A 16,749-nucleotide genomic window follows, 5' to 3' on the forward strand; every position below is an offset into this window, starting at 1 on the left:
AAAAGGCAGGAAGTTGAACTTCCATGCACTGAATTTAGACACGGTCCAAATGAATAAGCAGAAGCAATAAGATGGCTAAACAGAGGCCAGTTTTGTGGAATGAACAGATGTGGTTTGAAACATGGAGGAGAGGAGCAACTGCCCACTTCCCTAAATGGTGTCCTGGTCAGAAATCTAAATACAAGTAGATATACCTGATTTAAAAAAAAAGAAAAGAAAAAGATTGCAAACCATTTCCTGGAGCCTTACCTCATCCACCTCCCTCTTGCTGGTATCATAAGTGATATTGAAGAGCACCTTCAGGATCTCCATTGCACGCTCTGTCTCCTGCCGAGGTAAGGACATGGCAGAGTTCTCCTCAGCAGCTACCTCATGAGGATCTATCCACTTAACTCCCAGAGTAAGCTCCAGCGTATCTGTCATCAGACCAATGCCTCGGAGTTCCTGCGCAAACTGCTGCCGGATGTCCACCCTCAGTGCCGTCAGCAAGAAGAGAAGACGCAAGTCAAAAAACTTGATATCATGGGGAAGATTTCTTTCGTTGTAGAGCTTGATGCGATCTGTGAGGCCCACCACAAGCTGGGCTTCAAAGGCCAGCTCCTGAGCCTCGTGACTGCTGAAAACAATGTTGCACAGGCACTTAAGTGCCTCCAGGATCACATCCAGGTCTGGGATCTCCCGAATCTGTTCTTCCATGTAATCAATCCCGGCATGCCTAGCTAGTGTCTTCAGGCTCTCCATGGTTGAGAAAGGGCCAAGGCAGCTTTTGTCCCTGGACAGGATACGTATGCTTTCCAAGCATGTGACCTGGCAGGATGGCTGGAGTTCTCTTTCCAAGAACTTGATAAGAAGCATAGCCAGCTTCTAGGGTTTTCAAAGAGAACACAAAAAAAGGACAGTAAGTCTAGCAGTCAAGGAATGAGCTTCTACAAGAGAAAGGAGCATTAGACTATGTATCTTATCCATAGATTCCTCAGGTTCAGTTAGTTCCAGGGTACCTTAAACCTGTCCACACCACTCTCTTCCATTTTGGCTTACAATGGAAGCATTGTGACCCTTGATATGGCTCATGCAGGCCCGTAGATATGAGGGGGCCTGTGGGGGCACAGCCCCCTGACTGCTAGGCAGGGCCCCTAACCAGCCCCCAGTGCCTCGACTGCATCCTTCTCCATTCTGCCCTCATCATACACCATTGCTTCTGCTTGCTTAGGGGCCAGAAGAATTCTCTGACCCCTCAGCAAGCAGAAACAACGGGGCACTTTTGGAGCCCAGGACTGAAGCTTAAGCTCCCTGTTGCTTCTGTTTGCTTAGGGGCTGGAAGAAATCTCTGACCCCTCAGCAAGCAGAAAGGATGGGGCACTTTCAGCGCCCATGACTGAAAGTTAAGCTCAGTGTTGCTTCTGCTTGCTTAGGGGCTGGAAGAAATCTCTGACCCCTCAGCAAGAAGAAACAAGGGAGCACTTTCAGTGCCTAGGACTGAAAGTTAAGCTCCCTGTTGCTTCTGCTTCCTTAGGGACTGGAAGAAATCTCTGATCCCCCAGCAAGCAGAAACAACTGGGCGCTTTCAGTGCCCAGGACTGAAAGTTAAGCTCCACGTTGGGCTAGAGGGCACCTGCAAGAAAAGGCCATTCTGGCCTCAAGTGGGGCGGTGGGGGTAGGGGGCGGACGGCTCCATTGCAGACAGGGCAGGGTAAGGTAGGCTGGCGCACACAAGTGGAGGTCCCGGCTGCAGTCCAGGGCTGGGGATCAGTGGAGAGGTGATGTTTGCCTGCAGGGGTTTTCTGGCCTGGTCTCGCTGGACACCAGAGCAAGGGTGGGAGCTGCGCTTGGGCAGCCTTGGCTCACCCTCCGACAGGAAGAAATCCGAATTGGAGGTCTTGTAGCCCCAGAAGTCAGTTGCACCTTGATGGCACCTTCCTTGTCCTGCTGGGCTTGCCTAGCTGGATCATGCTACAGGTAAGGGCAGGAGACCATGCGGCACGTATCTAAACCTCTGAGTGGCTTCCCACCAGAGCTGCTGAAAGAGGGGTGGAAAGGGATCACCTTGGGGCAACTGTGGGGAGGGGGGAGGCTGTATGGCAGCAAGCTGGCAGCTTTCCTCCTCAGCGGTGGTAGGAAAGAAGGCCATGGAGGTTGGGGCCACTATGTGCCCCCTGAAAAAAATCAGGGCCCCCCAATTCTTCAAATCCTGGCTACGGGGCTGGGCTCATGTAATATCTCCCCTCACCCTTCACATGCAACGATTTCACTAATTTCACCAGCTTTTCAACAATTTCAACAATTTTACTAACTTCTACAGCAAACTGTAGTTTACTTTTACATCTGAACTGGCAAACCGGAAGATGCAATGGTGCACTGAAAAGAGATACTTATTTGGTTTTATTCTGCAAACCATAGTGCAATTTCACCAAAATAATGCAAAGTTACAGGAGACAGATTTTTAGAACATTATTAGGCATGGGGCTCTTGAAGGAAATACTTTACATACAGAGTTATTAAAATATAGAATTTGCTGCCAGATAATGTACTGATGGCCACTGAAATAAACAGCTTTAAAAGGGGATTAGCTAGATTCATGGAGGCTAGGTCTAACAGTGGCTACTAGCCATGATGACTGAGGGGAACCTCCACTTTCAGACCTCTGAATCCCAGAGCCAGGAGGCAACATGAGGAGAAAGCCTCAGCCTCTGTGCCTTGTTGTTGGTTTTCCAGAGGAACTATCAGGGCTGGCTCACCCACTAGGCAAACTAGGTGGTTGCCTAGGGTACCAGCAGAGTGGGGGCACCAAATTTGGCCTTCCTCTCCTTCCCCCTAGGCAAATAACTAGTTTGCCCACTCCTCAACTTCCTCCTCCCTGCCTTCCCCACCCCAGGTCTATTTCAGTGGTCAAGTGCCGCTTCCAGGCTATCTAAAGGTGCCCCCCATTGATCATCTGATCGGCAGGTAAAACCGCATGCGCTCACTGTCTGTCAGTGCCGGGGCAAGCCAGCAGCAGCATGAAGGAACCGCGTCCTGAAAGGGTGCTGCTGCTGCTCCCTCCTCCCCACTTCCTTCCCATCCAAGAAGTGGGGAGGAGGGAGCAGCGGTGTCCTTTCAGGACACGATTTCTTTGTGCTGTTGCTGGCCTGCCCCGGCACTGACAGACAGTGAGCAGTGTGATCAGCTGATCTGTGGGGGGATGCCTTTAGATAGCCCAGGAGCGGTGCTCGACTGCCGTTCTGGGCATTGAAATAGACCTGGGGTGAGGAAGGCAGGGAGGAGGCGTGGCGGGGCAAGGTGCAGGGGGCATGGCGCCGTGGGGGAGGTGCAGGGGGTGCTGTGGAAGGGGACAGCAGGCTGTATGTCTGCCTAGGGTGCCATGGACCCTCAGGCCAGTGCTGGCCAATGTGAACCATTGGTCTGATCCAGCAGGCCTCTTCTTATTTTATGATCATATGCCATTTTAGCTCATTTTGGTTAACAGGTTTAGAATACTGTCTTCTGTAAAACTGGTAGTTGATTTCTGTCTGGGCCCAAATCTGGGAAAGAGAGACTGGAACTTTAGGGGAAAAGAAGAGAATGAGATGCACCATGCTTCCTCTCTCATACTGAGTGCAAGGAAGCCATTGGCACAGTTTCTATCCATTAACCCCATCCAGAGTGATTCCCCCAGTCCCATATCTTTATCAATCATGGGAGTGCCTCCACGCTGGCAATGCTTGCAATTTCAAGAAAGTTTGTGTAAACGAACACAACACTGAACTGGCATCTGAGTATAATGACGAATATGCCAGCCACTCTCTGCATGATCCTGTTTAAGCAGCAGGGGTATGATGCATTTCCATTAGTGATGGTCACGTAGTTATAAAAAGATCAAACACTACCGAATTACAGGACTTGCAGTAGCTCAGTGTAATTGGCTTAGTAATGCTGCCTCTTCAAGGAGAGCTCATGAAGGAGGTGAACTTTTAATTCCTTATTATGGTTGCTCTTCTTCTGAAGAAAGGACTTTCTTTTCATATAAATGTAATCTCTAACACAAAATATCTGCTAGGCAGGTGGATCATTTGCTAGACACTGCTTCATAATATTCATAACGTCATAAAACCTGGAAGTTAAATTGTGTTATGAAGTAATACCAGAAGGGTAAAATATGCGAGGATTTAAGAGATAAAAATGTGAATTCTAGGTTGTGTTCCACACACACGCACACACAGAGAGTTGCATCTGAAACAGTAAACTGGAAGATAACAATGGCGCAGTTTGCATCTCTCTCTCTCTCTGCATGTGTGTGTATGTTCTACACACACATATATGATCTATACACACAATCTCTCCAACACAGACATGCAAGTTAGTCTCCTAAGTCCTGACATTAAGAACATATGAAGCTACTTTTTTTGTCAGTGCAAAGTTACTGGTCCTCCAACTTAACCATCTTATGCATAACTGTAACTGACAGTAATGATTGTATGACAGTATGTATAATTGTGATTGATAGTAGTTATAGCACCTGTTTTATCTATTTTAATTAATTTATGTAATTGAACTGTATTTTAAATCATTGTTTATTTTGTATTTTAACTAAATCATGGCACGCCATGTCTGTGAGCCGCCCTGAGCCCGCCTTTGGCGGGGGAGGGCGGGATATAAGAATAAAACTTACCTTACCTTACTATTGTCTATTCTGATTGAGTGCAGCTTTCCAAGGCCTCAGGCCTTCATGCATGTTTAATTGGAAGTTGCAAGCAGTGTTCCCTCGAAGCTGAGTTAGTGTGAGCTAGCTCACAATTTTTTCGCCTCCAGCTATCACATTTTTGTCTTAGCTCAGGAAGGATGGCCCCAGAGCAAACTAATTTTGCTGCAGCCAGATTGCTCGCTCATAACTTTAATGCTCTATAGATCCAGGTGGGTAGCCATGTGGGTCTGAAGCAACACAATAAAGTTATAGTTCAGTAGCAGCTTTAAGAGCAACAAATTTTTATTCAAGGTATAAACTTTGTATCTGAAGAAGTGTGTGTGTATACACGAGAGCTTATACTTTGTTTGTCTTAAAGGTGCTATTGGACTCTAAATTTAACGCCAGTAGCTCATGAAGTAGAATTTTTGCTCACAAGTCTCCATGGCTTAGAGGGAGCATTGGCTCCAGGTATTAAAAGGAGACTTTCTAAATATTCTCTGTCACCAAACTACAGCTTCTCCTCCCAACATTACACTTTGGAATTTTCTATGATAACAACGTGTCTTTAATATTCATGACCACCCATATGAATTTACAATAGAGTTGCCAAGTTTTTGCTTGGAGAAATGAAACTTTGCAATAACAAAAGGATATACATTTGCTGTAAATCCTGCCCTGATGCTCCTTGGAGCTTTTCAGCTACCTTTATCTCCTGCCTGCTTTGCTACAAGTAGGCAGCACAGGAAGCTGGGCAAAGGAATCAGCAAGCAACAAAGCAGGAAGTGCTTTAGCTGCATCATTTATTGTTGTCACACAGCTCTGGCAGGCAACACCTCCGGGTGTATTCACTGATAACAAAATGTTGGGGATTAACAATGGAAACTAAGATTGCCAACAATGCCTTGTTTGTAAAGTTGTAAAGTTTGGTGTAGTGGTTAAGTGTGCAGAGTCTTATCTGGGAGAACCGGGTTTGAATCCCCACTCCTCCACTTGCACCTGCTGGAATGGCCTTGGGTCAGCCATAGCTCTGGCAGAGGTTGTCCTTGAAAGGGCAGCTGCTGTGAGAGTCCTCTCTGCCCCACTCACCTCACAGGGTGTCTGTTGTGGGGAGGAAGATAAAGGAGATTGTGAGCCGCTCTGAGACTCTTCCGAGTGGAGGGCGGGATATAAATCCAATATCTTCTTCTCCAAGACACCTGTGGTTAGTCACTCTTGGTAGACAGAAGGATGGTCAGTCCCCTTCATTGCAATTCTATGATTTCCAAAACCAAAATAGGGGCCATTGCTCAGTAAAATAAGTAAATTAAATAAAGTATATCCTGCTATTTTCCCATGAAATTCAAAGCAGTGTTCAAGGGTTTCCCAAGTGATCTCGTATGCAGGCACTGTTCTGGTCCAGCCTGTTTAGAGTCAGAATGGTTGCCTTCAGATCAATATGAGCCCTGGCAGACTACATATTGCAAGTAGAAGATCCCAGACCGAATCCTTGGCATAATTAGTTAAAATGAAAACAAAACTCTGGAGAGCTACTAAGAGTGCTGCACTAGACTTCATATGTGCAACTGCACGGGAACTGACCCTGAATGCAATAGTGCTCAACTATCCAAGTGTTATAATCCTCAAGACACCTGAGAAACACAGCCAATTCACACAAACATCCATGTGGTAGCTATTAGTACTTGTCATATCCATGCAGTGGCCAGCCAGTCATGCACATATGCTGCCAAGTCCAAGAATAAGCTTTTTGCATGTTGCCACCTAAGTCATTATTAATGCATAGTCTGAAATGTGCAAAATGCTTCATTTTGCACATGGCAGCAGCTGCACTATCAGTCCTAGGAAGACAGCAAACACATGCAAATAGGTTTGCATTTCTTCAGGCTACAGCATGGTATTAAAAAAAAGAGGTCTTCAACCTTTTCCAGTTTTAACCCACAGTTTGCAGCAAACAATATCAGAGTCACATGACAAGAAAGAGTTATAACTTCATCAAATATCAAGGCCAGGACCATGGACAGCACAGCCCGGGGCAGGAAACATAAGGCAAGCATTCAAAAGTGAACCATAGTGAAGAACAAACCAGGGAGGAATCTAGGGGTGTGCATTCGGTATTGATATAGCTGTGCCCAAATAAAGGCCGATATTATTCCACTGTTCCATTCCATTATTCTATTCCATTATTCAAGCACAGCTTGGAGAAGGCATTTAAAGACTCTGCTTGGAGAAGGTATTTAAAGAGACATCTTAAAATGCCTTCTCCAAGCCAGCCAATGAGGGTGGCGGCAGCCATGAAACTCAGTGAGCAAACTCAGGCATTTAAAGGTCCCTTTAAAAAGCCTGATTTCACCTGCCAAATTGTGTAGTCACCATGTGCGCCAGCCTGGATAAGGTATTTAAAGAGACCTCTTGCTTTCTCCAAGCCAGCCTGTGCCACTGCTGCCATAGTGTGACTCAGTGAGTGAACTCAGATTAACTTTTCCCTATCCATTGAAAGCAATGGAGAATGGGGGGCACCTTCTTTGGGGGGCACAGAATCGGACCCCGTGGTCCAATCTTTTTAAAACTTTTTTTGGAGTGGGGTTGAGGAGAGGCACAAGCAGTTATGCTTCAAATCTGGTGTCTCTACCTTAACAAAAAGTCCCTCCAGAGCCCAGAATACCCCCAGATCAATTCTCCATTATACTCTATGGGGACAGTATAATGGAGCAAAAAAAAAAAATCAGGTTTCCCAAATATTTTATTTATTTATTTATATTTATTTATATCTTCAATTTCTAGCCCTCCCTCCCCACAAGTGGGCTCAGGGCTGGTAACAACAAGTAGTATAAGATTTACCTAAATCCCAACACCATACTGATATTGGAATTCAGGAATATCAGGAAATAACAGTATTTTTCAAGAGCAATAGACCCGAATTTTAACAAAAAAAATTTTCCTAGAGGTATCCTCTCCACTATGAAGTGACCTCCCTTTACTACCATGCTGCTCCTCTCAGCATGGGCACAAAGGGAGGCAAGAGGCACGGCACCCTTGCTGTCTCTGCATGGGTATTAGCAGCAGGTTCTTCAAAACAGCAGCAAAACAAATGGTGGCTCTAAGGAAGGGGCTTGCGACCCAGTAGGTGAGACTCTACAAACTGCCCATGAGCCAAAGACCACTGGTTCAGGACACTGTCTCTTCTTTCCCCAGTATTTCTCCAATGTGTGATTTATTTATTGCACTTCTATCCCACCCTCCCCAAACCGGCTCAGGGCGGCTAACAACAGTCATTCCAGTGTGGCACCAGCTACCTCTCTCAACCAGTCAGCATGATCTCACAAACCCCAAAGAATTAGAAAATGACTTGCCTTTCTTTCTTCTTGTTCCTCATCTTCAAAGGTGAAACACTGAGACTTCTGAGAATACAAAGTCAATTGAAGCAAATCAAGAAAATTATATTTGCTTTAAGCAAACAAATCAACAGTTTTATTCTGAATAATAATAATAATAATAATAATAATATTTTATTTTTATATCCCGCCCTCCCCGCCAGGCGGGCTCAGGGCGGCTAACAGACATGAGTCCCATGATTCACATAAAACAGCATAACAGACCCAGCCAGGCAGCATGCAGACTAGAAAAGAACACTGCAAAAGGAAAAACAACCTATTGAAAACTGATAAGGGGAAAGGAGAAAAGCTTAGATAGTATCATCCTGGGTAGTTCAGAACCCAAGGAAATTAGTGGGGCCTTTGAACAAATCTCAGCTTACAGGTCATGCTATACTGAAGATAGCAGGTAATAACAAAGGACAATTTGGATGTAACATTAATGCTGTTTATGACATGAGGCTCTGAATAAAGCAATCTTTATCTGCAATCCCCCAACTAACTTGTGCCTGGAAAGCCCATTTGAAGTCAACAGGGACTACCTACAGTATATTACTTTAGACTGCAATCAGACTCAACAGGACAACAGCCCCACGTCTTGAAAAAGCTATTACGTATATCATGGTGTAACAGCAGGTTTCTAGAGATCCTCTTTCTATTAGTTTCCATCCTTCAATTTTGGAAGGCAAAGTTTAAGTGTACCATTCAGTCAGTATCCATTTCTTCTATGTAAATATTCTTATAAATCTGCCACACAGAAACCTAGTATATTTCATTCCATCATTCCTAGTAAACTGAATTTTGGACAGTTTTTACACATTGTAATCCCTAGTTAACTATGCCTAACATGATTTTAATGTTCAGTAGTCTTTGATATGGTTTATTTCATTATAAAGGGATTAATAAACGAGAAAAGAGAAAGTCTGATATGTTAGAAGAGCCTGACAAAGACCACAAAACATTTTATACAGAACTGGAATGTATCACAATGGCATTGTAAGTATTTGAAAATGAGTGAAGCCATTAGACCTAGTTGAAGCAGCAAAAAAAAAAAGAAAAAAAGCTCAATTCCATCCAAACATCTTATGTAAGACAAAGCCACCAAAGTCATCTAATTAAAATCTTCTTCCTGAATCTGTTACCTCCTCTTATTCTCACATACCACCTGATAATCCTGCTTGTACAACCAAACTCTTTTTATTCAAAGTTGAGACATACAGTTTAAGTTCACCCCCCTCAACGGCTACGTATTTTCCCCTCCATTTAAATAGTTTATATCTTTCAGACTGTTTGAGTCAATCCTCCACTTTCCTCTTCTGTGCTGAAATTCACTGTCCTGAGGTGATTTTACAATCAGTGCAAATACTGATATTTCTTCACAATGAAGTGACAGAGCAACTCCAGATGGGCAAATTGTTCTAATTTGAAGTAGCAGTCATTGGTCATCCAAGGATTCCTAAATTCAAGGAAAATCTTTTGTAAATGGCAGCTCATGATTCCTGTCTACCCACTGGTCCCGAAGGACTGATGAACAGAAAAGAAAGTACAGAACCAAAATTAGACCTCTTGCTTTTTATTCTGACTTCCAAATTGCCTCATAAAATTATAGTACCATGTACACCATTCCTAATCACCAGGCCAGAAAGCTATTTGGCAAATTTACTTTTCATTTACCCAATTATGTACAAGGTAGATTTTCAAAACAGACCTAGGCAAATCACTCTCGACAGCCAGAGTCACACACAACAACTGGTGATCACTTCTCTCTTATGAGAATCCCAGATGAAACAAAAATTTAGATTTCAGCTTTAGAAATGTTTCCATAATACCATCGTGAAAAAGCATCATTCCAGTATTGCTTATAGGCCATCTCTGGCACGCATGCCAAACAATAGCGTGGAAGATAATTTGAACAGCACAAAAAGCTAGTTGTCTACTCAACAGGCCGAGGCGAATTGTGAGGTGCTTACAGTGTTGCCAGAGCTCAGTTTGCTCTCAGTATATCTGGCCAAGTACAACCTCTCTCCCCACCACTTCTTTTGTTGGCTGGCACAGAAGTATCTTCACAGGTAGACACTGGCTACATCAGCATTGTGACGATTCTCCACAGAGCTCTTGTTGCTGCTGCAGAGGTGTGTACAGTGGCCATGCAGCATCCACATGGGCAGCTTTCCTGCACTCCTTTCCCAAGGCTTTTTCAATGTTTTCCTTTGTTACAGTTCTGCTGCAGCCCTGCATTTCCGGGGGGGGGGGGGGCGGGCGGGATGCCATCACAGCTATCATGGTGAGTACTGCCTTTTGGTAATTATGCTAAACAATGACTATAAGGTGGTAGGCAATACTGGTCTTGATGAACCAAGGGTCTGATTCAGTATAAGGCAGCTTCCTGTGTTCATATTACCCCAAAATTATCTACATTGAGCTAAAATTAATTACACTTTTAATTAAATTAAAAGCAAAAGAATGAATCTTAGTTGTTACTTATTTAAGTCCTGTTGGAATCAATAATGCTTAATTATGTCCATCTTTAGCTAGCTTGTGCCCATTGTCTGGTTCAAGCATCCCAGGGGAAACAGCAGTTTACTGCTGATTCATCTAGCAGTCATTTACTACCAAGCTACTGCTGGTTACATGTAAGGCCACAGAAGAAAGAATATGCTCATCAGTGGCTCTAAATTAGGGGTGGCCAAACTTGCTTCATGTAAGACCCACACAGAACAAATGCCAGATGTTTGAGAGCTGCAAGACATGAATGTCAGATGTTTGAGAGAGCCACAAGACGGATGGACAGAAGGAAGGAAGGCAAATTGATGGGGGGGAGGTGGAAAGAAAGCAACTTTTAACTTTAAATGCATTCTCCAAGCTGTTTGCTGGCTTGGCTTGGAAAAGTGATTTAAAGAGACAAATGCCTTCTCCAAGCTAGCCAATGGGGCGGGGTGGAGGGGCGGTTTTGAGAGCCGCACAATATGTGTGAAAGAGCCGCACGTGCCTCACAAGCCACCGTTTGGCTACCCCTGCTTTAGATGTTTTATGTGGTTTTATTATTTATAAGCCACCTTAAAAACAAGGCAGTGTACAGAAATTAATATCAAATACTACGTCAGGCTGACAATCCAAGAAGACTACACCTTTATAAGAGTGGAAAGTATGCAAAAGAAGCGTGTTTGCCTTTTCCTTTTGCATAAATGTGTTAGATGCCTATAAAATGGACAGATACTGCCAGATGAGAGTTTCTTAGCTAGCTCATTATGCATACTTATTTTTATGCATGCAAGAATATATTTTAAACAACACTAATTTTAATATATTGATTTTAAAAGGCATCCCATGAAACAGAACTTCTGTCTGAAATGCTGAAGAGATACTATCAAAGTTATGCATAACCTCACTCCCTGACGCTCTGCGGTTGTCTCTGTCTCCGGGGGCAGCCATTATGTGTTTGGCTCCTCCTCCAGTGGCACACATTTTATGCTTGTGCTCACTACCCTTTGTTGTCAAAACTCCAAATGTGCTCACACTCTGAAAAAGGTTTGTGGCCCTGCTCTAAAGAAAAGGGGCAACACAAGAGAAAGGGCAGAGATGCAAAGCAGAGGAAGAAATCTAAGGTCAAGCCAAGAAAAAAGGATTGGCAGGTGAAAAAAGATACTGAAACAGTAAATAGAGTCACAAGAAGGGACCAAAGATTTAAACGTCAAAAGTGGGAACTTGACCAGAAGCCTACATGGAAACGGAACACAATAACAGGAGTGTAGCAAAAGAAAATGTGGGCAAAATGGGAAGCATCATCATTTGCTAGCCATAGACCTTTTTAAGACATTCTGTATTATAACACACATTCACTGCAACTGAATACATTTTAAAGAGTCTTGGCATAATACAGGGAAAAATCTAGAGCTACCTAGCCAATGTTATATTATTAGTAACCACTGCAATCAATTAGAGTTTTGTTCTAGCTCAGAAGTTTTTAAATTTTGTTTTAGCTTCAGATAATTCTTTCTACTTCTGTATGTCTTCCTGAGCATCTGCCACAACCCCCTGTGCATGCTGAGTTCTTGCTGGGCCTTTTCTACAAAAAAACCCTGTGTGAAACAATGATGATGAAAGGGGGTGTGGCCTAATATGCAAATGAGTGCCTGCTGGGCTTTTTCTATATAAAAAAAGCTCTAAACAGGCCTATCCTGTTTGTATTTCTTCTCACATGAAAGAGAGAGTTTTCAGTGCCTCAGAAGTGTAGTTGACATTATCAGCCTAAATAGGCTGCTACAAGCCTGTTCTGCAGAGCACTGACGTGCCACACTGCACAAAGCAGGCCTATCCCACTGCCTTATCATCAGCGGCATGCAACCATATCCACAAATCCACTCTGCCTCACATTTTGCATTCCCCAGCATAAATTCTTAGTTCACTTCAATATTAATGTCTTTCCATACTGAAAGCAGACCATGAATTGCTTAAGAGCATTCTGGGAAGAGCATCAACCTGCTACATTCAGATGGGGAAATATCCAGCCAAGTGGTTTGTCTGTTTACAAAGCAAGTAGGACAGTAGAACTCTGTTCAAAATTACTCATAAAAATGTATTGCCTCTCCAAAGAGCAAGGAAGTTTGCTCTGTTAATAAATAATAACGTTCAGGTATTTTATCTGCCACTGCTTGGTTCATTCTTGTTGTCAGTATTACTACCAGGATTTTCACCAAAGTAAAACTGCCCAACTGAAATACATGGGGAAGGTTTACTGACAGGGAACAAGCTTTGCCTGCAGAAAATCTCAGGTTCAGTTCCCAGCATCTGTGAGTAAAAAGGATTCCAAGTCAGGGCTAAGAAAGACATCTGTGCAAAATTTTGGAAAGTTTAGGCCAATCGAAGCAGACAGCACTGAGCTAGACGAACTAATGATTTTATTCTGTAAAAAGTCATTCCATATTCAAATACAAAATACCTATTATCCATTTAGGTCATATATAATATTTGCAACTCTGTTTGCTTCTTAATTGCACTGGAAGGTTACTGTACATGGTGTGTGTGTGTGGGGGGGGGTGATGCAAACATTTGCAAATCTAAACATAGCGCTAGTGCAAATACTTACAAGTTAGTTTTGTGAGCATACCTCCAGATTGCAGATTGATTTTAAGTAGTGAGATATGCTTATTACTGGAAGAGCTATAAGTTTTATGAAATATTTTGGATCAACTCTTCACAGTTAATGCCTTGAGGCACTGTTTCATTCCCAGTTGGTTTTCAAATATCTATGGCGAATCCCAAAGCTAGGAGATTCCTCAATTATCTTACATTGCATGCCTCATGGTAGTTACACCATATATATCTCCTTCCCCAGCTGTGTTTATTAATAGCACACATCTGCCTGCCACATATGGTTCTCTTCTCCCTTCTGCTGTCTTAAACCTGTCCCCTCCCACCATTAGTATCTATTTCCCCAGAATATCTCACACTGGCCAGAATATCATGATCTCCCCATGGATCTAATTTTTTAGCAAGCAGCTGAGAAAGACCTTCTGCTTTTGCTAGCAAAATATATGCATGCTTATGGAGCCTGGTAACATTTTATTCCAGTAATGCATTGCCTGACAAAACCTCAGGAGGCAATATCGAGAATGATACCACAACCACCCAGCACAGATTCTCCAGCTGATTCTTCACAGTGTCATCAGGCAAACAACTCCCAACAAACACTCACCTCTTGGTTGTAAATCTGCAACACTTTGAGAACAGTATCTTGTTCCCCACGTTCTACAGTCTCTAGCACAGTCTGGAGCGCCATTGCTCCACTGAGTGGAGAAAGGCTAGAGTGCTGGAAAACACGGCAGGAAGCTTTACAGTCTGGCAGGAGAATGGCAGATGTACAGGGGCCTTGTTACACAGCTGAGGAGGAAAGGGACAAAAGCAAATGAGATTGCCCACTGCAGTATACTCAAAGCACAGAGCAGATGGATAACCCAGTCAAACCAGCCAGTAACTCACTCGCTCTCTCACACTAATCCTCTTCCTCGCTCAGCTTTTCAGTGTTTTATAAATGCCTTCCAAGCAAAGCACTTAGCAAGCCTCTCCCCTCCCCCTTAACAAAGGATTACCAGAGAATGCTTGCTACAGCTCCCTAAAATAGCCTTCCTCCTTCATCGACTGTCCTGATTTCTCTTACTGTATAGAAACACCCAGAAAGGTCCCAGGGAAGCAAGAAGTATGCACAAACAATCTAGATTAATCTCTGTCTTGTCACAGTTAAATCAGTGATATCCTTTTTCGGGTAGAAAAAGTGAGGGGGCCAAAAAACTTAGTAAAGCTGAGCACAGAGACTTTTAAAAATTGATTCACATATCAGATCCACATCTCTGAACCTGTTTGAAAATACATTTAGAAGAATCTTCTCAACAAATAAATAGCTTTGACCTCTGCTGTGTCCAAAGAGTCCTGTACCCCTTGGTTCCACTGTCAGAGTTTCCTTCTGCACCACCTTACTAACTGTACTATGCATGTTAAACATGCTCAAAACGGAAAGATGGCAACCGTTTAAAGAGTGCAGACGTGCTTGGTTCTCTCTAGTAGTCGTTCTATCACAGCATATTTCACAGGGTGTGATGACAGCAGCAGAGGCACCAGGAGACAAGTCCACTCCTAAGCCACTATACACTTGGGAGGTGTGAACTTTATCATGAGGAGCTCTGGAGCATTCTATAAGTCACCCGTGCTATGTAAAAACAGATCTGAAAAACTGTGAGAGGCCAAACACAGTGAATATCTGCCTACAGTTGAAAGCTGTGTACAAGCAAGAATGAGAAAAACCCGATGACATTCCTGGAATACCATATGCCCCACTGTTAAACAATTGCTTCTCACTTATATGGTCTATCTCTCACATTTTATAAGTTTACTGAGGGAATGATCTGTGGAACAACACTGTAACTAGCCATCAGGTATATAGTTAGATGTACATTTACAATTAAATCAAAGACTATCTACTGATAATTCTTTGAAACCCACTAAACACAGAGTAATTTCTATTTAACATTACCTCTAAATAAATAGTATGCCATAAATACGTAATTCTATGTCAACACTTGGGTGAGTTTTAAATGTAATTTACAATAAGAATAATTCTGTTCTCTTTTAAAACCAGCAAATTCAGTTAATGGGGAGGGAGGGAAAGTCTGAAGACATAATATAGGGACTATGCTGATCTCAAGAGCCAAGTGCTGGCCCCCATGCAAATCAAAAACATAAAACAATGGGGCCAAAAACAGACAAAGGAGGGGTTTCTGCTATCTTAGGGAACTTTCCAGATATGCAGAAAATTGTGACTTTGTAAATTAACCAAAAGGAAGGAAACCTTCAGATAGGGAAATGATGAGGCCTGAAGGGACAGAATGTTGAAAGCAAACGAAAGGGGAAGTAGAGGGGGAGAAAGGCTGCTCACATCCCTGACAATTTAGAGATCAATCAACAGGGAGATCTTTTGGGGGGGGGGGGCGGGGTAGATTTCCAATGTGTATTTCCTTCCTGTGATTCCTTTCAAACCCTCAGCTCTTAGGAAAGGGACCACCACCCTTCCAATCCCATTGACTTCAATGCACTTGGAAGGATATATCCTCACTTAAACTGGCACTGAAAATAATACTTAGTCTTCTGAATACTTAGTAGAATGCATCATCATCCAGTATCTCAACCTATTATGTGCAATTAGTTGTCTTCATCTAGAACTGTACTCGGGACTTCTATCCTTGAAATCTTGTAAGGTGGAAATCCTGATGAAACCTAATGGATTCCAGAAAACTCCACAGTAAAGTCAGATCACACAAGTTCAGCTGTCACATGGACAATACATTTTCTAGCATTTGGGCTTGATACTTTGAAAGATAACAGTGACAGAAGTTCTTTCTGCCACCTCGGGACATTGGTATCTGTAGATATCAAGATTAGAAAAACTGTCCCTGTAGATCATCATAAATTATTGTGTTTAATCTTTCCATCATTCTCCCTGTGTGTAATCCATAGTTTCTGTTCTAGCCACAGATAATCTCATTTATTGCAACGGGCTGTAAAGCTGGAATCAAATGCATTTCTGTTAAGCTAAACCATTCTTGAGTGGTATGAATCTTTCAAAATGGGTCATCTCTAATATTTGTTGTGAGCACAAAACTTACTCCATTACAGCTCTTCTTCTGTCACAAGTACAAATCGTGATTTAGCACATCGTTGCTTGATATTTCTTAAGAAGAGCTGCAATGGAGAAAGTTTTGTGCTCACAACAAATATTAGAGATGGATGACCCATTTACCATGTGACAGGCACAAGAACAAATCACAGCATTTTTGTGTGACTCAAACTTCAACTGCAATGCTATAAATACAGTCTGTATAATATTTAATTATTCTATCTGTTATTATGCAGTGAAATGTTGAGACAATTTACATGGAAGTGATGCCTTTTGATATGGAGCTAGGCACCATCCTTTGGACATGTCCATGGTTATCATAACAGCTACTTTCACATGATAGCCTGATTATGTAGGTTTATCACCAATAGCTTCCAGCACTGGAAGCATAATACACAAGTGATTGCCGCCTTCTCTGACAAACTAATACCTCAAATGCTAGTATGATTTTGATAGCAACAGGTATGAATCGTGCTAATTCTTTTGTTGCAACACACACAACCTATGTAAACAAGCATGAATCTGTATAATTGTAAGGCTGGAATCAAATGTGT

The 16,749-nt window shown here is 42.9% G+C and overlaps 1 protein-coding gene across 1 annotated transcript in view; it reads right to left on the minus strand.

Moving 5' to 3' along the window:
* Positions 1–16,749, minus strand: part of RIC8A (RIC8 guanine nucleotide exchange factor A) — a 32,021-nt gene that overhangs the window by 14,602 nt on the left and 670 nt on the right. Inside the window, exons 2-4 of the mRNA XM_060263178.1 lie at positions 13,724–13,908; positions 8,008–8,055; positions 250–864 (exon numbers count right to left, since the gene is read on the minus strand). Coding sequence (XP_060119161.1) covers positions 250–864; positions 8,008–8,055; positions 13,724–13,807 — 747 coding nt within the window. The 5' untranslated portion in view covers positions 13,808–13,908. The remainder of the gene's footprint in view (positions 1–249; positions 865–8,007; positions 8,056–13,723; positions 13,909–16,749) is intronic.

Source organism: Heteronotia binoei, chromosome 21, assembly GCF_032191835.1.
Source record: "Heteronotia binoei isolate CCM8104 ecotype False Entrance Well chromosome 21, APGP_CSIRO_Hbin_v1, whole genome shotgun sequence".
Taxonomy (NCBI): domain Eukaryota; kingdom Metazoa; phylum Chordata; class Lepidosauria; order Squamata; family Gekkonidae; genus Heteronotia; species Heteronotia binoei.